The sequence below is a fragment of the Drosophila navojoa genome, chromosome X (genome assembly GCF_054131105.1).
Source record: "Drosophila navojoa isolate 15081-1374.11 chromosome X, UAZ_NAV_1.0, whole genome shotgun sequence".
Lineage (NCBI taxonomy): Eukaryota > Metazoa > Arthropoda > Insecta > Diptera > Drosophilidae > Drosophila > Drosophila navojoa.
Genome location: NC_142895.1, coordinates 19,693,405 through 19,718,309, shown reverse-complemented (window position 1 = coordinate 19,718,309; position 24,905 = coordinate 19,693,405). Strand labels below are relative to the sequence as shown.

At 40.1% G+C, this 24,905-nt stretch overlaps 1 protein-coding gene and 1 long non-coding RNA gene across 6 annotated transcripts in view; one reads left to right on the top strand and one right to left on the bottom strand.

Annotated features, from left to right (window-relative positions):
* Nucleotides 1-24,905, top strand: part of f (espin protein forked) — a 39,997-nt gene that overhangs the window by 2,317 nt on the left and 12,775 nt on the right. Inside the window, exons 1-3 of one of the 5 annotated variants that reach the window (XM_089263389.1) lie at nt 797-1,303; nt 14,455-14,835; nt 24,681-24,864. In XM_089263389.1, coding sequence (XP_089119515.1) covers nt 14,645-14,835; nt 24,681-24,864 — 375 coding nt within the window. In that variant the 5' untranslated portion in view covers nt 797-1,303; nt 14,455-14,644. Of the gene's footprint in view, nt 1-796; nt 1,304-9,791; nt 11,398-14,454; nt 14,836-22,754; nt 23,225-24,680; nt 24,865-24,905 lie in introns of those variants that run through there. The other 4 variants (XM_089263387.1, XM_089263385.1, XM_089263386.1 and 1 more) reach the window with 4 other exon arrangements.
* On the bottom strand, nt 5,833-6,639 carry LOC149090692 (uncharacterized). The gene is made up of 2 exons (XR_016197432.1): nt 6,394-6,639; nt 5,833-6,296 (listed from the first exon to the last, which is right to left on the bottom strand). It is a non-coding gene; the product is annotated as an uncharacterized LOC149090692 (long non-coding RNA).

The following is a 24,905-nucleotide window of genomic DNA, read 5'->3' as shown; positions in this document are numbered from 1 at the left end:
AATGGTAGCTAAACAGCTGCCCAGCTGCCTAGAAGCGCATGACGCGGCTCTGGCTATAAAAAGCATTCAAAAATAAAAAAAAAACATAAACTCGATTGAATAAAGTTAGCTGAACAAGTAAGAGTGCTTGAGTCGAACAGTGGTTGGCCGGCAGATACCCTGTTTAGCTGCTTGCTAGAAGTGCATCTAATATTAATGATTATGAGTAGGCTTATATCATGGAAATATTTGAGGGAAATCAAAGAGATTTCACCGAAGGCCAAAACTTGTAAATCTTATGAGTATGGCTAAATGCAGAATAAAAATATTTAGATATAGCAAAAGTCTTAGCTTGAAGAAAACCCTAATTCAGTTTAAATATATTTTCCATCCTTATAACATATTTCCATCCTTATAACATTATTTTTCATACATGCAAATTTATGTTTCTATTCATATATCCCATACGCTAATTACATAGGGTATGGGGCATAATTTAAGATCAACAAAATTTCGAAAAACGTAAAAAAGAGAGCGAGCAGAAGCCAGAAAAAGCCCAGCAGTGTGCAAAAAGCGCATCGACGCATTACAACCACCACAACACACACACACACACACATACACATGTAATTCCAAAGTAGCCTAAACAATAATAACAACAAATATTCAATGTAAACAAACGAGCAGAAGCTTTCGAGCTTTCACGCCTGCTGCTACGACGCTGACGCTTTGAGCGCTGAAAGCAACAGCAGCAGCAGAAGCAGCGACGGCAACAGCGGCAGCGGCTGCGGCGGCTTTTACATTTCTTTGGCGACCGGTGGCCAAAGCTGGAGTCAGAGTCGAAGTCGAACTCGAAGTCGAAAACGAAGACTCGCCGACCGCAGACTAAAAGATTCAAGACTTAAACAAGCGTCGACCATTGTTCGCAAAGCACGTGCCGCGCGCGCGTCTCTCTTTCAAAAGCGATTCTTGCCGGCAGCAACAAACAGTTAACACAAATTAACCGTTGCCTCAAAATGTTGCATCAATTGTGTTAGTTAGGCGTGCATATCCCCACTGGTACTATACGTTATTGTTATTATTTTTGTTTGTTTGTTGTTTTTGTTGTTTTTTTTTCCTTCGTATTCATTGCAAAAGTCGCGGATCAAACGTTTTCGATATTTGTAAAGCTTGTGCTATTCATGCACGCATATCAATGTATGTGTAAGCGTGTGTGTGCATGTGCGAGAGATAGTGCGCGTGTGTGTGTGTGTTATGCTTACGCGATGTACAGTATTTTGTGAGCTTATCTCTTGCATCTTCTTGGATAACGCAAATATTCTGAGTAAGTTGCATTTCGATTACATTTGGAGTATGCAAGTTGAGAGCTAATACAAAAATAGGTGAATTACAAAATATTTAGAAATACATACATGAAATTAACTTGATTACAATGTATGCCAAGGCTTTAATTAAATATTGGCAATACATCGATTGATTTGATTTCACAAACAATTATTGCTGATTATAAACAACATTTACATAAATTGTATATGTATGCATATGTTTTACATATATGTATGTATATATTTGTTTAAGCTTTGGTTCATTTGTGGCATTAGAAAGTATTGTCATATGCAGATCAAGACGTGATCTACAAATAATTTGTGCGATGATCTATCAGAACTTCTTTTATTTTGCTTTATTAAAGTGAAAGTTATTTTGTTATAATCCAATTAAAATGATGCCCAATAGTTTCTAGGGCGTGTCTGACTGGGATTTGGATATACAATTAGGCATTTCTCTTAACCATATTTGATTGAGCCACAAGCTGTGATAATTGCACTATACTCAGGGAGAGAAAGATAAGTGATTTTTTATTCATAATTGGGCGAAATTCAAGCAAATTTTCTAATATGAAATCCGTTTCTAATTCGAATATATAATAAAATAAACAAGCAAGCTATTAGATCTGTAGTTACATTTGTAGTTCTTAGAATCAGTATCAACACTATGGTATATTATGACAGTAGTTGATCGTCTGCCATCTGATAACAGATCCATGTTGTCTATAAGCTTTAATTAGCCCACGTCTGGGGTCATAACAAGTAATACAATAATTTACACAAGATAGTATCTATCTATAAATAACTGAGAGAATGTTGTTACCATGATACCCAACTCTCCAAAGCCTAATCTCTTTTAACTATATACGTACATATCTCTGCACACAAACATATGGATATATCGTGTCGATAGCTTTGCCTCATCTATATAACATCTGCAATACCTTAGAAATCGTATCATTATAGTAATTGTAATACCATATACGATTTCAGAGTACCTACTCTATATACATATGTATATATAAACGGGCAGCTATCCATATCCATGTTTACTGATGTGATCAGAGCGCGGCGCTGTAGAATTCGAAAAGCGCATTAAATCGTATTTTGTTTCGGTGTTGCACACGCCTGTTGCCTGGCTGTAGCCGCCGTGGCTAACCACCCGCCATTACCACCTGCCGCCACCTGCCACCTGCCACTTGCCACCTGCCATCTGCCACAAGGCACTCGGCGTGGTCTTAGCGATTATTTCTCTAGACATAGACGTGAAATACTTACTTTAATTATTTTTCTTTCGTTGTTGCTGTTGTTGTTGTTGCAGTTATTGCCACATTTGAGATAGCTGTGGCAAACGATGTTGCGGAAATGCCCTAGAAGTAAACTCAAGCTTACAGAATATAATTTAATATTATTTTATTTCTCTCTTTTTTTGTTTGTTTTGGCAACTGCTAGATAATAATTATTATTATACGCCAGATAACGGCGCCAAAGGGAATTTCTCCAAGCAAAAACTTTCAAATGCAAAATACGCAGATAAAAACCTGAGCGCCGATAAGAAAGAAAAGCTAATAAAAATTTCTTAATTAAGATACTTTGAAGTGGAGCTGAACAGATTGTTCATGGATGTGCGGTGGTGGCACGCTTAGATTAATGATACAATGATTATAACACTATATATGTATGTGAATATATATGATATATATGTATATATGTATGTGTATATGTATATCTATTCAGTTGTAGTTTATTTCGACAGCTGAAAGCTTTTATAACTTGGCTGTGATAAAGACGCCTCAAACGTGACCAGATTGAGGCAGAGCGCAATATGAATTTGGATTTTAGTGTTATTGACATTACGATTTTTGACTTGATTTAGGCAAGCCTAGGCTCAGAAATGTTGTACAAATAATTAGTAGGTACAGCCATACTCGTAATTTACAGGGTATTCGAACTTTGACTGAACTTGCCTCTGCAAGTTAGTGTGCTTGGGGGGTATTTTGTGTAGCTCATTATTGATTTTATATGATTGATACGATATATAGATTATAATAATATAATATATGTATATTAGTAAAACACTTAAGATATATGAATGCTTAGAAATATTTAGACAGTTAAATATAAGAAGAAACAGCTTAACTTAAATCAGATTAACAATTCGTTCTGGAAAAAAGAAAACGTGACTTGAAGCAAAAAAGAAATGAGCCATATGCCAATAATGATAATGATTATCAAAATAGTAGTGTATAGTCGCACACACTTATACATTAAACCAAATTCTAGATAAAAAAAATATATACATATATGTGTATAAGAGTAGTTTCTGGATATATATTTAGACGCAGATAAAGAGAAGCAGTTAAATAATTCTTGATCAATTTGGTATATTATATAGAAAGATGAGAGAGTGAAGAATAGAATAAATAAAGAAATATATATAGATACAAATACAATAATCATATATAATAATTTATAACTTATATAATAACATAGCTTATTATATATTATATATAGTAATGGGAGAGAGAGAGAGTGAGGGAGAGTCTTAGTGCCTGTCCAACACCTTTTCAATTAGGGTCCAAAGCAATTCGCAATTCGCCGTGCGGTGTAAATCGCATAATGCATTGCAAGCTGAGCGCGGCGTGTTGCACATTGCAGTCCATTCAACTTGCGTGCAGCAGACACATGGATATGAAAAAGAAAACAAAAACGAAGAGGAAAACGCGAGATAAACAAAATACAAATAAAACAAGTATAAAAGTCGGGGATTAGGCAAACGCAATCACACACAAGATAAATGGCCAAAAGTGGCAAATGGCCAACTGGCCAAATGGGTTTGTCTTAACGTGTATTTAGTTATTATTTTGCGCCTTACCTGACGCTAATTAGCGACGCTCTCTGATCGAAATCTCGAAAGCATGCGGCTTAAATGATATTTATATATATATAATATAAATATATAAGAAAATAAATAAATATAAATCAAGAAAACAAACTAAAAAGAAAAGAGATGCCAAGAGAAAAAGTGAAATTTTTTTTTTTTTTTTTTTTTTCAGCCGGCTTTGGCTGGCCGCAACTCGTTTTGGCCCGAACCGCTGCGCCGAGCGCACAAACTGAATCGCGTCACGCCCCTCCCTGTGCGCCAGCTCCTGAGCCTGGCCATCCTTTTGCTTTCATTGGAGCCAGAGTGCGGGCGATGGCTATTAGCCGAGCAAATCTCTCGGTCAACAGCCGGCCCGGGTCTTGTTGCTGCAGTTGTTGTTGCTGCTGCTGTTGCAGTTGCACTTGTTGCTGCTGCAACTTTCCACCAATGTCAATTAAGTATTAAGGCAAAGCGTTTACATACGACATTTTTAACTCGGTTGACTAGAAATCGCCGCCGTTGTCGATGTCGCTGTTGATGTGGATGTTCATGTCTTTGGCTTTTCATTTTCCATATTAAAGCACAGCTCTCAACAGGTTTTCCCATGCTTTTCATGTTGCTGCGTTAATTGCAGTCGCCGTCATAATTGGTCATTTGTTCACCCGCTTTTGCTAATCCTAGCTGCAATGCATTTCAAATTTAATCAGTTTCATATTAAAGTGGATTCAGAAAAAAAAAAATTGTAAAAAATTCAATTATAATAATAGTAATTATGTGTAAATAAATATATTTAGTAATATAAATTATCCTTAAAAATTGCTTAAATAGTTTACAAAATAGTCTATAACACTATATATGAACCCTAAGCATTTGATTTATCACGCCTCAATGGGCGCTTCTATTAGTATTTAGTATTTAGTAGTACCAAATCAAAATATTATTTCAATTCCATCCGTAGAAAAGATCAACAGTGAACAGTTATTATCAGATTTTAACTGTTGAACTTTATATAATATTGTGTTTCCCAATCTGAACCGTGGGGTTTAAAAGACGAGGTCATACATTGTCATAGATATTGAGAAAAACTTCCAGGTCTCTAGCGTGTCGCTAACAATGCAAATAGACAAACAGACAGACAGATATACAGCTAGACGAGCACTGCACAAAGCCAATATGCCCCTTTCACTTTTTGAACGAGCATAAAAAAAGCCCCACACAATCAACGCTCCGCAGCCTCCGCACGCACTCCACTAACAGTATATCAAAATACCAAATCAAATACTAAACAGTAAAAATTGCATAAGAATATTTTGTAGTCCGTTGAATTTGGTTCAATTCGCTCAGAGCTGGAACGGCGCATGGCTGCCGCTCGTGCAGCTCGCCCAAGAGGCGGCGAGACGACGGGATGACGGGATGACGAGCTGCCACCAGATGCTCGCAGGTGCTCGCACTGCAGTTGATGCATCTTCAGTTCTCTTATCTGTTCGCTGCCTGTGAATTGTGCGGTTCTGCATGAAGTTTCCGCCGGGGCGGCGGGGCTGCGGCAAGTGGCAAGTGGCAAGTGGCAAGTGGCTGATGTGGCAGCTGTTTGTCTTGTTGCTAGTTTGTTTTGCTTTGTTGTTTACCTGCTGCTAGTTAATGCTGCGTGTGTATGCTATATTTTTCTCTTCTTCTCTCTTTGCTCTGCGTTTTTGTTTCGTATTGCTTAAAGAAAATGTTTTGTTTGCCTTGGACTTTCACGGCAGTCGCCAGTCGCCCAGAGGCCTCCGCTTGATGAACTGATTGAATAAATGAATGAGCCACTGATGCACGAGCATTGGAGTGATCAATGAACACGGCCCTGCGAGTGGCTTATTTGGCAAAGCCTATTAGCCAATTCAGCTTTGATATTTTCATTTGATTTGACTATACAAGTGAGTATTTATGGATGTGAGAGTGTTGGGAATTGCGTTAGATCTTAGGCGGAAGCTGAGGTTGATCAGCTTCGAGTTCAACTTCCTCTCGGCGGGTCTTGATCGTGAGTCTGGGGTCTTAGCAATTTCTTTCACTTTTGCTTTCTTTTCTATTCGAGTGCGGAAAGTGAAAATTTGTCCGGCTCGAGAAACAAAGCATCGATTGACCCATCGATTCTTGGGGCCCATTTGCATTTGAATGGCGGCTGAAGACGATCAAAACGAAGACGACGCGACGTCGGCCCAACTAATGTTCGCTATTGCTACCACATACCGTTATACAGCGCTCAATGCTAGCGGTGTTCTGTTTTTGATAACAAAGCCCAAAAAGTAAAAGTGTCGAGACCGGCCTCCGCCGGCCCTACCCCACGACCCCTCCAGCCGCCATTGGCAGCGCAGCCAAAGTCAGAAATAACTTACAACCGGGAGAAAACGTCAATGGATCTACTTTGTGGCAATGGGGCAATAGATTGGTCTATGGTATTTGTATCTATGTATGTGTGTATACAAAGTTTATATATGTATAAAACGTTGTTCTGACTAACTTATTTATTGGCTGATTGACTGACTGACTGACTCTTTGATATCTGCTTGTGAAGCTATGGAGAAAATTATCATTCACAAATAAAATAATTTCTTATATCTTTTACCATCTATTTTCTATCTTCATTCTTGTCTCTGTATCTTTCCTCTGTATTTGTATCTGAATCTTGTATCTTTTATCTTTCATCTGTAGCTTGTAGCTTTAATGTTGTACTTATATTTTTATCTGTATCTTGTATCTAGTATCTAGTATCTAGTATCTAGTATCTAGTATCTAGTATCTAGTATCTAGTATCTAGTATCTAGTATCTAGTATCTAGTATCTAGTATCTAGTATCTAGTATCTAGTATCTAGTATCTAGTATCTAGTATCTAGTATCTAGTATCTAGTATCTAGTATCTAGTATCTAGTATCTAGTATCTAGTATCTAGTATCTAGTATCTAGTATCTAGTATCTAGTATCTAGTATCTAGTATCTAGTATCTAGTATCTAGTATCTAGTATCTAGTATCTAGTATCTAGTATATTCGATATTATATGGGCAGCGCGGTACAGCTTGTAGAACTTTTGCATGTCGCTCAACTCAGGCGTGACGCTGATTCTCCAACAGACTTCGCCCATGAGTAGTGCCGCAGAAGTAGTTAGTAGATAGTAGTACTAGTTAGTAGTTAGTAGTTACTCGCTAGCCATTAGTTTAGTCACTCAGTCAGCTCAATGAGCAGGGAGTGCTCAAGTGGGCAGCTGGCGCGTTTCCATTGAGTGAGCCGATGAGGAGAAGTTGGGAGAAGTTATATTTCTTGGTCTTCTTGTGTCGATTGAATGCTTATGGCTCATGTAAAGCCCCTGTCCAGTCGAATACTTCTGTTTCCTCTATCAGGTCTGTCATGCGAGCGGCTGGGGCGTGATTCATGCTCAAGCAGCGTAAAGAGTTTTCGTGATTTCTGGTTCAATGGCTCCACTTCGCAGCTCTTCGCATCTATAGCTCCATAGCTTCGGCGAATGTCACCCGCCTGATGAAACATGCGCGTTGTGCCTCTTTCCCTATACAATTTTGCTCTTTTGTGTGTCGGCGTGCGTGTGTGTGTGTTTTTTTGACAGTCCTCGACCTTCGCAATTTTATTTCTGTTCAAATTGGGTTTTAGCTCGAGATAATTTCATAATCGCTTACTCGGGCTTTGCTTTGTAACGAAGTCAAAGCTTAAATTGAAATGGAAATGAAAATGAAAATGAAGATGAAAATGTCAAAGATGACGTTCATTAGTTGAGGCTGACTTTCGGGCCAATCCACTGACACTTGAGGCCTGCAATTAAGAGACCTCTCCAACTGCGGGCCAAACAAGTTTCAGTTAACACAACAGCGCCGCATCTGGCTTAGAAAGGCGGCCAGGCCATAAACTAAACGTTTGCCCCAATGCATTTATAATGCAAATCTACATCCATCTATCCATAACAATGTCCATAGTATAATAGATCTGTTTTGACTGCGACTCTACCGCATTTCACGCATCTCCATTCCATATTCAAATTGACACCAATCCAAGGTTGACGCTCGTCGATATCGACCAAAAACAATCACAAGCAACGCTTGCGACATACATAGTCGATATTTAGAAATATATTGATATATGTATATGCACACTTTGATATCTGGGTTTATCTAAATATGCATTGTGTTGTATATTTCCGGATTCTTACTGAATTCTTAACTTAAAATTGGCTCATTTTTGTTTTGTTTATTGATTTCCAGCGAATTTAAATGGGGGCACTCAATACAGATATAAATATGCAAGCTCTTCAGTCGACTTGTATACGTTTATATAAGTTATATATATCTATGTATATCTGGGCTGTCTCCATTTAGTCAATTCTTCGTCCTCCACAACGCGCTTTTCTAGAAAGACAAATTCTAGTCGCTTCTCTTCATCCACTGAGTATTATAAAGACCCTGTCCGAGTGACTATCTCGCTCTGACTCATTAGCAATCGAGGCTGCGTGCAGCACTACCCATCAATGTCCCTCTTTCGCTCTCTCTCTCTCTCTCTCTCTCTCTCTTTCTCTCTCACTTACACGCAGCGAGATTATGCGAATACAAGTCAAGTGAAACGAGAAGCACAATAAACCCACTCGATTAACATTTTTACAACAGCTCTGTACAAGCTCTCAGCCTCAGATTAATACTACGGCAGCAGCAAGAGGCAATTGTGACGAAATTGAATAGAATTAGGAAAGTTAGAAAACAAACTTTCCCATTTATTACAGAGCATCACGTCATATCATAATATTATATTGGAGTCTGTTTATCATGATGTATATAGTATATAAAATATGTATTTATATATATATATGATTCTTGCCGCCTTCGGTTTTGTTATCTTTTAGTTGTCTGCAATATATATTTTTGGTTTATCAGATTACTTAATTTTAATCAAATTATATGCATTGTACTTAATTTTTATCTTAGAATTTATATGCATATCTTTACTAATTACCTCAAATAAAATATATAATCCCAATATTAATTTCTCCTAATTTTATTTATTTAATATATTATTTTCAATAAATATATTTTAACACTCTAGAAATTCTATGCAACAAATGCTTCGATAGTTGTTTTTGTTTCATTTGATTTTTTAATCTAATGAAATATGAGTTAATTTTAGCCTGATGGGAGCTAAACTCCATAGACTTTGTGTCTGTCTATAAAGCCTTCATTATTCCACATTATTGGATGATGATGAGCATGTCAATGAGCAGCGGCTGTCAATTAGCTGAGAATAGAACTGTGAACTCGCAATTTTTGAATGGGGCATGCAACAACAACAAAAACAACAACAACAACAGCAACAACAACATCAACTATTTTAATCGGCCCCGGCGGCGGCCCCCAATAATGCTGTTGTTGTTGTTGCTGTTGTTGTTGTTGACGCGTGCGCAGCGAAGTGAAACATTTGAAATGAGCGCCGCGAGGGCTGCGCAGTCAGTTGGCTGCTGGCAGCGCAGTCGCCGCGACCTGGTGACATGGCAGCAAGCGTGAAAAATAAATAAATAACAATAAAAGCGGAGGGGGGGGCATCAGGTGGGGGTTTCGTTGATGTTGCTGCTGCGTCTACCAATGTTGAGCAAACAAAAACAAAAACAAAAACAAATACAAAAACAACAATAAAAACCAACAGCAACATAATGTTGTATAAACTCAAAGCGCGCTTGCATACAATTAATCATCGCAATAGCGTCGACAGCGACGCCGACTGCGGCGCTGGCATCGCAGGTTTGCATAGGGCGCGCTCAACCCTCGCTCGACCAGCACTCAGTCGTTGTTAGAGTCGCATTCGGAGCCGCAGTTGGAGTTTGTTTCGGATTTTGACCAGCAGCATTTGCGGCGACGGCGTCACGGCGCGCAGACGTCGGACGGTAGAAAAAAAAAAAAGACAGAAAACGGAAACCGGAAAGCAGCGACAACGGCGAATATTAAAAAGCAATCAGCAAATTGCGACAGAATAAAACGTAAAACGCGCACACGAAACGAACGTGAACCTGAACCCGAGCCCCTATTCCCGTTCGCCGTTTGCCGTTTCCCGAAAACCGGGCGAAAATTCTCGCTAACGCGCAGAGAACAAGAACGCGAGCTCAGCTGCAACAACAGCAATAGCAACAGCAACAGCAACAGCAACAAGAGCAACCGCAACATCAGCTCGAACGGACAGCTCCATGCGAGCTGGTGTCCGAGTCGAGCTCGAGCACGAACATGCCCAGCGGCGGGCCACTGTCCGCGAGTCTCTCGGCACGACCGGTCATCGTTTGGAACGGCGCTCAGTATACGGCGAGCAGCAGGGAATTGGAGCTGGAGCTGCTGCGACGGGATTACGGCTTGGATGAGCGCATGCTGGAGGCGACGCTGGTGCCGCGCTACAAACGCCACAAGCCGCAGGCGAGCGCCAAAAACGCGCACGTGCGTCACACGCGTGCAGCGTGCAACACGGTTGCCGCTGCCTCAGATTGGATACTGCGGCAGGGCAACAGCGGCGTCTCTCAAATCAACTTTCATCCCTGGACGGAGCTGGGCGAACGCAAATTCTCGCACTTCGATCTGGTGCCGTGGCGGCGCACGCGCAGCGCCTTGGACTTGAGTTCGGTGGCGGATTACAGTGGGCGTGGCAGCGAGACGCTGCACGTGGCAGAGAAGACGCTGCGCGGGCTCGAGAAGCTCGAGCTGCGCCACAATCGCCGGCGCCTGCAGCGAGCCCGCTCCACGCAGCAGGGCCTGCGGCGCCAGGTGCGCGTGCGCCTCATATTCTCCATTGAGCTGCGGCACAAGCGCATGGAGCTGCTGCGGCAAACGGCGCTGCCGATGCGCGTCTTCGAGCAGCGGTTCGCGATCAGCGAGAACGAAAGCGCCGCCTACGAGCGCATCCTGCTGGACGCCAACGCGGGCGTCGAACAGCACGTCGGCTACTTCAGCAGACGCTCGAACTCCCAGCCAGAGGCCGCTCCGCAGGACGACGAGCAGCAGCAGCTGGTGGTTGACTTTGCCAGCGAAACCGAGGCCGAAGACCCAGAGGCTGAGACGCAATACGCAACGATAGCGAATGCACCGCAGCAGCAGCCAGAGTCGAGCGAAAAGAAGCCGGCGGATCAGAGCAAAGTATCCTTCGTCGCAGCCGAGGAAACAGCCAAAGCGCAGCCAGCTGCAAAAGTGCCATGTGTCAAGTGTCGCGATATTGCCATCAAATTGAGGTAAAATGTCAAAGCTCGACGATTTTTTTTTCTTTATTTTTGTTGTTGTTTATTTGTGAGTGTGAGCTGCCAGTGCGAGCAAAAGTGAGTGGCATGCAATGCACTCAGAAATACCCTGTACCAAGTGTGGAGTGCGCGCGAGTGTAGCTATTGCTATAGCAGTGGATATACCTGCAGCTGTTGCTGTTGAGATAAGTCTCCTATTCATACGATTCGCATTCAAAAGTGATCTTTAAATCCATCCACCAAAGACTAAAGTCACCTCATATTCACATAATCTCTGCTTCGGTCAGCCTGTTTATCTATTGCCCTGCTGTCGGCAGTGAATTTTTTTTTGCAGTTCATGATAGATCAGATTATGGTGTATAAGTTCATGGCAGAGCAGATCATGAAAAATCCAATCATGGTACAGCAGAACATGATAGATCAGAATATACTAGTGCAGATCATGGTAGAGTATATCATAGTGGTGTAGATAATTGTAGAGCAGATCATAGTGGAGCAGTTCATGACAGATCTGATCATGGTAGAACAGTTCATGATAGATTAGATTATGGTATTTTAGAACATGGTAGAATAGATCATGATACAGCCTATCATTGTGGAAGTGCTCATGATAGATAAGATCACGGTAGAACAGTTCATGATAGATCCGATCATGGTAGTGCAGATCATGCTAAAGCAGCTCAAAGTAGCTGAGCTTGAAGCTGTTTCGATAAATGTATTTATTTTAATTTTTATTTAAATTCTATTTACTTTCTTTTCTATTTTATTCACTTAAGTTCTGTCTTGGACTCCATTTAGCTATAGATCTTAACTAGTGATTGGCCTAGTAAATTTATATACTATTATATAGTTATAAAATATAGATTTATTTTTCACTATTTTCTCTATTTCGAATTTGAAAAGAACAATTGCTAGATCTCTCGCAGCTAGATCTTCTTGCTTTACTCAGCAATCACGCTGTCAATCAGCTGCTCAATCTCTGTAGAGTCTAGGGTATACAAAGTGCTTTGCTCTTTTGCCTGTTTTCATTGGGAACAATAATAATTTGTAATGTGTTTTTCTTTTTTGGGGTTTTGGGGATTTTCATTTGTTTTTCACATTTTCGTGCATTTGGCTGACCAAGTGGCCCGCATTCTGTGTGACCGAATTGTGTTCTCAGCTGTTCACCTGCCGCTCCGGGGCTCACCTGGTGGCACCTGCTACAAGCAATCGTCTCGTTTTGACAATCTAATCCAAATGTGTTGACGCAATAAAGTGAAAGAAAGTGGCTGGCTTGTGGCGTTCGTTCATTTAGTTTCTTTCTGCGCTTAACTGAGATACAACAACAGCAACAACAACATCACTCCATTTGTTGTTGTTGTTTTGCTGCTTCTCTCGTCGCTGCGCCCGCTCTCAATTAATTTGTTGCTTATGTGCGGAGTCAAGTTTACGACTTTTGCCCGAGTTTTGCTGCTGCCCGAGCTAGCGGAAGTGGCGCCCAATCCAAAGTGGGCTCGCCCATGGGGCAAGTGCTGTTGCAATGACTCAGCGGTTGGCCACCGGCTCGACTCGACCCCGTTAGTTTCCAGCCAATTGGCAAATTCAATTTTGATGTTTTCACAACTTTTGGCACATTTGCCGCAGCTGGCGGCAAAAGCGGCTCAAATTGTTGCGTGCTTATTGGCATCAAGTTTGTGTCTTGAGTCTTTCGTTTGCAGCTGCAAAGGCTGCAACAGAAAATGCAGCTAAAGCGCGCCAAGCGCATTTGAAAAGTATGCAAAGTTTTTTCTTTCCATCACAAAGACAAAGGCCTTGCGATGTTTTAAATTAGATTGAGTAGCTGTATATGTAGTTGTTGATAATATTTATAGGGTGTGCATATACTTATTTGTAGGGGGCTGTAATTTAAAAAAATAATGTACAGCTTACAATTTTTTATATGATGATTAATTGTTATCGGACACGTCAATTTGAGAGAAGCATATTTATAGTTTTACCTCATGAATTATAATAGCTCAATTTAATTATTATTTGAATTGGAACGAATTTAGGTTTCGATTCGATTTAATGTTTATTTGAATTTGTAGCTACAAATTGATTTCATTTTGGTTTTATTTTATAAAGAAGTAGTTGAGGCTACAACAAAAAATATTTATACGAGCTTAGGCTTAGAAGTCATGCTTATTTTCATTTGCTTTTCGAAATATATTCGTCAACCTAAGGCAGTTAATTTTTGAATCTAGCATGTGTATACAATACGAGAGTAGCCTCTGTTCTGAACTAATCTGTTTGACGTCCGATATAAGCTTTATTCATAATATCATTAAATTTGATTCAATTTTTAAAAAAAAATAAAATAATATGATATATATATATATATATATAGAGATATAATATATCTCTATATCTATCTTTATATCTATAAAAATTAAAGGCATAATAAAAAAGAGAAAAAAATCCTAAATAAACCTTTACTCTCCTTAGTATATCTTAACCCTATCCCTATCTCCTATCTCCTCTATAATCTAATTAAAATTCCCCCCCTGAAAAAATTCATAATCCCCCTTGAAATTCCCCCACCTGAAAAATTAAATTACAAATATTGAAATATTATTTATATGGAATATTTAAATATTTTAATTACTTTATAGACTTACTTTTCTTTGCCAACTTCAGTGGCTGTGAAATGAAGTTAACTAAATTTAGTTGCTCATAAAAATAGTATTACAAAATGTTGCACAACGAAATTATATAGTTAACATAATAAAGAAAACACAACATAAAATATGAATACTAACGTATTATTTATTAGCTTTTATTATAATTTTTTCTTTTTACAAATTAGAGATTGTGAAAGAAAATGAACTAAATTTAAATTAAGTAAGCTCGTGAAATTAGTAGTAGTGCGACTCAGCTAATATTTAATAAGAGACAACAATAACTTGGCAAAACTTTGACTTAGCAACAGTATGATGAAGATAAACATATTTTTAATTGATTTCAATGTTTTTTTTGTTGGAATAAATTTAGTATGTATTTTAATCAGCAATGTTTTGATCCACTCTCTTGCAGAACTATCAATGACTACGCGCTCAACCCGAATCAGCACTTGAAGCACACGAACAACAGCCACAACTACAACATTAAGCTAAATAAGCTGCACAGCAGCAGCAGCAATATTAGTCACAGCACCAACAACAACAACATTAACAACAACAACAACAACAATATTAAAAGCAAAAGCAATCACAATCTGAGCAGAATGCATGCCCATCAGCTGGACTCGTACTTGGCGGGCATGCCCATCGGCCTGAACATGTCCGGGCCAATGCATCCGGGTTCGATTTCTGGCAACGAAAGACCCAACGGAGGCGCACTGGCACTGCACTATGCGGCGGCAAGGGGCTGCCTGGACTGCGTTCAGCTGCTGGTAGCCGCATCTGTAGACATTTGGTAAGTGAATCGCACGCAAATGCAGTTGGCCAATTTCAGTTAACTAGGCGCGCGGCATTAAAAGCAAAAGTCGGCTGAATCCGACTTTGCTCTGGCCTGTTGATGGGGTGAAAGCTTTGTTCTTTATCGCGCTAAGCGGCAATTGGGATTGAGTTTGGCCGGGGCGTCGGGTAAAAGTCGGCCAGATTGTGGAGCTGTGCTTATTTAAATGATTGCGACAAACATAGACGCCAAAACGGAATCAGAGCTATTGCAATGCGCAGCTTCTACCCAGTTAAGTGGCTACCGGTGGTGCCGGTGGTGCCGGTGGTGCTGTTGCTAATGCTGCTGTCGGCTTTGCCGTGATTTGCAGCTAATGCAATTTTATGGCATTCACTTGCCCCATTTCATTAGCGTATTTGCCAACTGTTGACATTTTCTCTCTCTCTCTCTCTCTCGCTCTCTGTGTCTATCTACCCGTCTCACTCTATGTCTGTTGGCCATAAACATGAAATTTTATACGCAAGCCTAGGCAGATTTATGCGTTCAACAAGATCTTCAAATTTAATGTGAAAAGCAGTTGCTTTAGCAGCTAATTAGAGTGGGCTTACTTATTGGAAATTGTATTAGCATGGTTGGACCCGAACTATGCCATCCTTTCATATAAATATTATAATAAATAATGCCTAACTGATCAATCAATCAGAAACAGCTTAGCTGGTCTTGTGTCTAAGGCGCTGACTAACGAATAAAGCTAGATTACAGCAGGATCATCGGCGATCGGCGATCGATTGTGATTGATTGAAATTGTGATTGTCATCGATACGCCACAAATTCTTTATTAGCCAGCTGAGTCGCTCCTCATCTCTGTGCTGGCCGATGGCTGCTTAAGTGGCCTGATCGACTGGCACACACTCGAGTCAGCGGCCAGGGCAATTAAATGTGTGGTGATTAGAGCTGAAGATCGTTGGTAATTAGAGCTGCAAACAATGGGGAGAACACGACGCCATTGGAGGCAAGTGGAGCACATGCAATCGCTGTTGTCTATTGAATGCATGACCGATCAAGATCGCTTTCCAGCTCTTGGTGCCCACCTGCTGCCACTGCTGGTGCTCAACTTTGGTCAGCGATCACCCAAATACCGCCATGAAGCACGCGTTCTTGGCGTTGATTCATTAAGGCCCGCCAAGGCTAGCTAGCCGGCCAGCTAGTCAGCCAGCAGTTAGCCAGACCGCTTAGCTTAGTTAGTTTTTCTGGTAACCAGCTATTCCAGCAGGCATCCAGGCGTGCTATTTATTTCTCTGCCATCGAACTGGATGCGAGCAGGAGAGCCAGAGTGAGAGAGAGAGAGATTGTTAAGTAGAGAACGAGATAATGAGAGGCAGACAAGCACAAAGAACCGTTGCAACTAGTTGCCTATTGCAAGTGGAGCAGCTACACAAGGAGTCCAGCTTAGCTTGGCCTCGTCTGTGGTCTGGTTTGGCCAGCTCTGACTCTCTGCTTGGAGCGCTGCTCTTGTAGATCCACTGATCCAGCTGGTTTGGGGTTCTCTTCTCTTTCAGAAGTCATATTTATTAAACACGCCAGTTCAATTGGCATGACAACTGACACAGCGGCACACATGATAGCAGGCGGCTCGGAGAACAGCAACAACAAGTGCTATAAATACCATTTCCACTACGAGGGCTGCTCATGAAGTTGTTCATTATGGTTGGCATTGAATTTTTGATATGAAATATGCAACTTGGAAAGGGGAGTGAGAGGATGTGTGTGGGTGAGAAAGAAAAAGATTGATGGAGAGAGAGAGAGAGAGGGAGAGAGAGAGAGAGGGGAGAGAGAGGAGAGAGATAGAGAAGAGACGAGCAGCGTGAGGCCAGCGAGAGACGAAAGCTCTGCGCGCTGTCGACGCGCGCTCTAGTTGATTCCCCAAGAGACGGAGATAGAAATACAGTTGGAGACAAAGGAACAGAGAGGGATAATAATAGATAGAGAGAGTTAGTAAGACAGAGATAGGCTGATAGAGAGACTAACAAACTGAAAGGAAAAATTGAGAAACAGATGGTGAAAGACTCAGAAAGCTAGACAAAGGAAGTGAGTGACTGCAAAAAGAGTGAGAGAGAGAGAGAGAGAGAGAGAGAGAGAGAGAGAGAGAGCGAGAGAGAGAGAGAGAGAGAGAGACAGTGATAGACAGGGAGACATTGTGTGTGAGGGAAAGTCTGCTATTAAACCGAATCCATACTCCCTCATCTTAATCTAATCTAGTATATGATGTATTTAGTATTTTAGATGATATCTAAAAATAAATCGTATATTAACTATAAGTGAGCTAATGCAAAGCCTAAGCCATCTCAATATATACTATACATATCTATATATTATTATATAAATTAAATTTTTACTAATGTTTTAAGTTACCTAAAACTGTAATTATCTTTAAGTTCAGCTCAACTTAATTGCGTTTCGATCTTGTGGGGCAACCCACGCTGGGGCCAATCGCATAAGAGACCATTGAATAATATCATATACTAAACATTTGATGATAGCTCTGGCTCTGGCTCTGGCTCTGGCGCTGGCTCTGGCTCTGTCTTGTGACCAAGAAAACGCTTGTGGCAGAGCGGGTTTCTAAGCTTCTTGGCGGCCGTTGCCGTTGCCATTGCCGTTGTGTGTTGCTGCTTCATCGTCTGTTGCTGTTGCTGCTGCTGCTGCTGCTTGTTGCTTGTTGCTGTTGCTGCTGCTGTCGTCGCTAACTGCTGCTGGTTGCTGGCCGCTGGCCGCGGTGTCTTCTATTCGCGTTTGGTTACTCGAAGCGAACGGTGCTTTCGTCTGGCATCAGCTGCAACTGTTCGTGGTCTACCGTGGCCGTCTGTGCTTTCCACTAGCGACGCTGTTACCGTTTCCCAAGCGCTGACCGATCGCACAACCGTTAGCAGCAACATCAAACAACAACAACAACAACACCTACAGCAACAACATGCGACGCATAGACGAATTTGAATTTTGAGCAGTTTTTTTTTTTTTTGGATTTGTTTTGTTTTGTTTTGTTTGTTTTGCTGTTGTTGTGTTGTGGCTTTAGTTAAGTGAAGTGAAGTTGCAGTTTAATGCTCAATGCAGTGTTTGTAGCGTTGCCGTGCGGCCACGCCTCTCATGCCACCCGCCCACTCGATGCCGTTGAAAGTACGCGCCGCGCCGCGTTGGTCAGCAAACAGCAACAGCAACAGCAACAACAACAGCAACAACAACAACAACAGAAGCAACAGAAGCAACAAACAAAATTTCGCGCTTCAAAGTATTTCGAATGCAGTTAACGAATCGGAACGCGAATTAATTAACAGTTTCAGTGTACCAAAGAACTGCAAGCCACAACACCAACACCAACAACAACAACAACATCATCATCGGCAACGTTCAAGAAGATACAGTAGCAACAACCTGTGTGCCACAAGCCGCAACCATGAAAAGGTAGCGTCAGTTACAATAATCAATTGGCCAAGCGCTGAGCAGCTGCCCCTCGAGTGGCCAAAAGCCGGAGCAACATACGGATCCCCATAGCAATTGTTGCCATTGTTTTCCCTTTACATTTAGCTATACCCTTCTTCAATATATTCTTTTTTTTATGTGATTCAAAACAATGTGTGTGTGTGTGTGGGTGTGTGTGTGTGCGCGCGGCAAATGGAGGCCAACACCCACAAAAATCAGCGACAATGAAAAATTCAATGTGCTCGAATTCCAGTGGCAAAAATTGTGCATGGATTAAATGAAACGAACGCGCGATAAATCGTGAATAATACAAAATGTGTATGAAACTTACGCTATAAATAATAGTATTTAAAAACTCGGACAACAAAACTCGTGATGAGCTGAACAAAACGGAATTGTACAAATATATATCTCATAAATATATATATATATATATATATATATATATATATATATATATATATATATATATATATATATATATATATATATATATATATATATATATATATATATATATATAAAAGTTATAGTACACTTGGGCGTGTTTATATAAAAGACCTAATGAAAATAATGAAAGTTATAAGAACCTAAGGTATATGCAAATATCAGATTACTTGATCTCTGACACTGTGGATGAACGTAAAATTAGCAAAAATTTCTGAGCTCGAATTCTGTAATAATTCAATATTTCGCAAGAAGTAGTTTAACATAACGTTACTGAAATACATTTGCATTCGATTTATATATGGCATAGAATAGGTAAGAATGAATAGGATGGAAATAAACAAAGTAATTAACAAAAAAAAATAAAAGTCTTAAAATATGTGTGAATTCTGTAATTACAAAGAAATGGCATGAAAAGGAAGGAAATAAAAAAAAGAATAGTTTTAAGAACGATCAATAAAAGACATTATTTAAAGGTTGGCAAGAGAAATATAGAATATGAAAATAATTAAATAAATATACGAAAGGAAATACATATAATTTACATATATGATCAGAAAAGATTTAAGATTGAAGCGGAAGAGCAAAGTATGATTGAATTGAAAATTATGAATAATATTTTAAAGAAATTCTTTATCTTTAAAGATATGTAGTATATGAAAAGAAATATATGTAGATATATGTACGTATATATATAAATAAATATGGGTAAATCCATTCCAAAAAAGAATATATAGACTATAGAAAAAATATAGACAGCTTTTTTTTTTTTGTTTTTCTTAAATGGTATCTTATAGAAGATTTGTTATATAGCACATTAATTAGCAATTATATCAGACAGCTTTTCGCGAAATAAATAAACATCGTTTATAGGCATATTGCTGATAGATAAACTACCTTCTAATTGAAGAGTCTGACTATATACGTAAAACTTAATTATTTCATATTGCCAAAGATGATGAAAGAATAGAAAGTTGGTCAAATTAAAAAATTCACAGACAAGCAAACAGTCAGAGAGGCAGAGTCAGTCAGCTGCGAGCTCATCTATATATACATATACAACTAAGCAAATATATATATGTATATTGAGAATCGACTAATCGATTTTAGAAATGTTTTCTTCCAACTACGCTCAGTTCTGTGAGGCAGCCGTTGGCGTATTTGTATTTGTATTTGTGTCGAGAGTTGCTTTCGTTCGGCACGCAAATGTTCAATTAAATGCTAAATGCGCTCGAGATCTGTGGAGCTCTGTGAAGCTCTGTGGTATTCTCGGCTAACTGTCAACTGAACTGGTAACGAGCCAGAGTCGTCATAATTATCGGCCTTTCGAGACTTGCGTTTCAATTAATCTCCACTTGTGCGAGTTGCGATTAAATATATTAAATACAAAAGAAATTACAAACAAATAATATATTTAAGAAGAAGAAGGAGAAGAAGAAGAAGTAGAAAAAAAATGGTATAATTATTAAATTGCAATTACAAAATGAGCACAAGAAATTTGGATTACTTGAGATGTATGTACTCGTTGTTTACTGTATTTTCACCTACAAAGCCAGAAAGAAGCTGCCGAGGCGCAGAAGAAACATGCGACTGCCAAACGGACAGCCGAGGCGGGTGGGGAGGCTGGGCAGGAGACGGGGGAAAGGCGGGGCCAGTTGAGCTGAATCTGATGTCTGCGACTATAAAATCGCTATATACATGAGAGCAGCAGCAGAGAAATAAGTGGAGAAAAAAGCACAACATGAAGATGAAAAATCAACTTTAATTGGTTTACAATTCATTTCTGTAGCGAAAAGCTGGAAAATGTAACAAGTCGCCAAGCCGCTAGAGAAGAAAGCAGCAGCCGGAGCAGCGCCTGCTTCAGTCTCCGTGCTCCAGCTGAAGTTGAAGTGTCTGCTGTGCAATATCCATGAAGCGGCGGCGGACGCCGCTGAGCCAAGCTGAACTCAGTCGATTGCCTAAGGCAGCGCCGGCAACGTGAATTAGGGAAAGCACAGTGGGCATAACTATGCCATTAACTATGCAGAATTTGCTTGTTTGATCAAATATTTGCTGATTAGTGTGCTGCGAGCCTTTGAGTAACTTTGTCTAAACAGAAATAAATTATATTTTTTAGGGCTATGCAAGACGTACGCAGTGTTAGGGTTAGACTGGGGTCTTGGGTATAACTATCATAATTTAAATACAAGAGATAGACTTTGAGAGACTTGATGTGGTTCAGTAGCTCTTGAGTACCTTCTGATTCTTCCTCAACGATCTATAGTTTTCGAAATTTAAATGAACAGGCATTTAGTGAAAAATTATATAAGTTTAGTATTTTATTTTGATATGCTGAGATTTTGAAAACATTCATAAATTAGGCTGATAAAAAGAAAAATAATAATATAGAATAGATAGATAATAATCTATATATTTATAATATGCGTGAATAGTTTTATTCGATCCCATTATTTTCATAGAGCTTCAATTAGACGTCATACTGATTTTTTATTTATTTAACCTATTGGTTAATACTTTCATATTTATAAATATTAGTTTTCTTTGCATAATATATATATGCTTTCAAATATATATATGCTATTAAATTTTGGCAATAGATCCAATTTTGTACACTATTTATACAGTTTTATAGTAAAATATATAGAGCATAGATTTTTGATATTTAAAAGTATATTTTATTTAATTTTTAATTTTATTTAAAGTACATTTTGATAATCTATAGTTAGTTATCGTTAGCCAAAATCAGCAATTTCATTTAGCTAAATATTAGTGATTATGAGTAATTTTTTGACTAAATTTTAGTTTTTGTTTCGCCACTCGACCCACTGTGCTGTGGCTAATATCTCAGACAAATGGTAGCAATTGCGCATCATAGCCAGCGGCGGCTGTAGCCGCGCAGAGATGCGGCGCGGGGAGAGCTCCAGCGCTTCGCCCGGGCGTAACATAGAGAGAAAAGTCTTTGCGTCTTTGGCGTATGATCTGCTCTTCATTCCATTTGTATTTTTTAGTGTAAATGTTTTTCTCTAGTTTTTGTTGTGCATTTGGCGCATTTAAGCGTTAATTTCACACCGAAAAAAAAAGAAGCTGAGCAGAAACAGCAGCAGCAGCAGCAGCAAAACGCGCTAGAAGTTTGCTGGGGCAGCCAGCCAGACGCTGGCTCAATCGCGTGGCGTACCCACTGAGAGTCAGTTGCACCTGTAGCCGATGCAGATGCAGATGCAGATGCCGATGCAGATTGATGAGCCCGGCAACGACTGGCAAGTCAGGGACAGTTCGACTTTCGGTTTCGAGTGACGGCTGCTGCAGCCAGCCAACGAGATTGATTTACGAAATATGCATGAGGCCCGGGCCCCAAACTCGAAATGCAAATTAACGGAAGCCGAAAACAGTTAAAAGTCCAAACTCGAAAAAAACGCAATGAAAAACAATCGAAACGAATACGAATCAAAGTGATTTTTCATTTAACCGTTTCAGCATTTTATTTATCTATCTACTTATTCATTTTTGTTTTTTTTTTTTTTGTGGACTGTGCATGTGCGCGCGTCTAACGGTAACGGTATTGGGGAAAACTCCAACGAAAACCAGTTGATTCTGTTGTGATATGAACTATATATTATCGCATAGGCGACGTGAAAGCGAAAGTCGCATAGGTAACAATAGCTGTGCGTAGGTAAGCAAAAGGCATTCATCAGCATTCTCAATATAGCACAACAATTGCACCACAATCACGCCTACCACACACCGCCTGCCCCATCGCCCCAACGCCCCACCGTCCCTTTGTAGTGCACTCGCAATGCAATTTTTCTCGCGTCGTGTCGTGACGTCTGATCCATGCACAATGAATACTTGAAACATGCTCGCGTCACACCTCCTTGAGCAAACGCCCACACAAAAACGCCCTCCCACCCACACACACACACACACACACACTTGGCACGTCCTGCTGCAATCCAACAAAAGACAAACGCAAAACTCACCCACTCTGCAGCTACTTTTCGACCATCAACGTTAAGAAGGGCCTGCTGGGCCGTATGACCACAAGTCTGACCTCGTACCGCCGCAGCAAGCAGAAGAGCAAGTCCAACAATGACATACACACCATCATCTCCACGGAAGTGAACTGCGTCACGACTGCCATACTCAGTCACAGCAAGAGCAACAGCAACAGCAACAGCAGCAGCAGCAGTAGCAGCAGCAGCAGCGGCAGCGGCAGCCACCTCAACTGTCACGATCCTGATGCCGAGCCGGGGCCAGACACAGCGAACGCACACAGCTCCAACCAAAGTCCGGGCCAGAAGCACAGCGGCCATCTGGAGGACAGCAAGCTCGCCGAGAATCTGAGCAGTCTCAGCGAGCGCATGATGGAGGCGCACCAGCGCAAGGTCTCCGGCAACGGCGACTCCAATGACGACGAGGCCACGCCCATGCTTGTGGCAGGCGCCGGCCAGGGTCGCAAGGAGCAGAACAATCGACGCAGCGTCGTGAGGTGAGACAGCAGCAGCAGCAGCAGAGATGGCGGCAATGGCTGCGGAAATGAAGCTGGCTAATTTAGTTAACATTCTGTTAACATAATATACAAAGTAACAGAAATAATCTACAGGCTGTTACTTCTATGAATAAATATAATAGTTTTATATACATTTATCAATATTCCCTTACCTATTGTGTGATTATCTATTATTAGTATTAGCAAGTCTTATAAATAGATTATCTGCTGGAATTTATGCAAACTACTGAAAATTCTTCATTTCTCCAACTTTTGCATGAATGTGCGTGTCCGAACACTTGTAACTGGTGCAGATCGAACTTGGTTTGCTCTAAAATCTGTTGTTCAGTTTAGAATAATCATTAAGATCACATTGTCTTGTCCTTGTCTGAGCAAATGTTGATTACTTTTGGCTCAGTCAGTTAATGACTCTACTCTGCCTGAGCATAGATTAGGATAGTCTAGTAATATGCAATTCTTATGCGCTTTATACGATAGCCTAGCTATTAGAAATAAGAAATTCGAATATCGTAGACTTATAGCTATTGAGTATCATTCACTATCATACTATCGAATACGAAGCATGAACTATATAACCACGATATATTTTTCACACCATATTCTACCAAATGGCTATCATTTACCTATAACTAGACCTATATATATATATGATACATAAATGGAAAATTATATATATTATCTGTGATTAGCATATATGATGTGATTTACATATATAACTAGATAATGTAAATGACATATATGTAAAAACTTATACCTATAAATGTCTATCATTTACTATCGTGCTTCTAGAAAAGTGAACGTGTGTATGTAAGCTATATGATATATTATTATGATATATGCATATCATACTAAATGAACTTTTATATTTGATGTCTTTTATATGATATATAAGATATGATAAATGTTGCATGTATGATATATTTGATATATCTCTATATATAATCAGACTTGCAGTAAATGACTATCATTCACTTTCGTGCATCTATCATCTAGCACAACAATGAAAAAGAGCTGTCAACTCGTTTGCTCTTTGCAGTTCGCAGTTTTCTTTTTCTTTTGTGGCTGTTTTTGTTTTGTGTGTTGGCATTGATGATACTTTAATTTGTATCTATACCTATGTATAGCAGTCTCTCGATATGGCAGCCATTAGCCATTTTACACATATGTATGTATGTATGTAGTTATTTCTTGCTGCTTGCGAAATCTTTGTCTGCAAGTGAATGCAACCAGGGGCAGGAGGCAGCAGGCAGCAGGCGCAGGGGGTGCATGCCACATGGAGCTGGCCGTGTTGACTTTTTGCTCATTAGCCAACTGCAAACGAATTTGGCCTTAGCTAATTGAAACCAAACGCAGATAACATAGCTGCGATTCCTCTCATATTTATCAAGAGCGATACAGAACTAACTATCTGCTCTCTATCTGTTTTGCCCTGCAGCGCTAATACGCAAATGGACAATGATGTCACGCCCGTTTATCTGGCCGCCCAGGAGGGGCATTTGGAGGTGCTCAAGTTTCTGGTGCTTGAAGCTGGCGGCTCGCTCTATGTGCGCGCACGCGACGGAATGGCACCGATCCATGCCGCTTCACAAATGGGCTGCTTGGATTGCCTCAAATGGATGGTGAGTATACTAAAGCACACACACACACACACACACACACA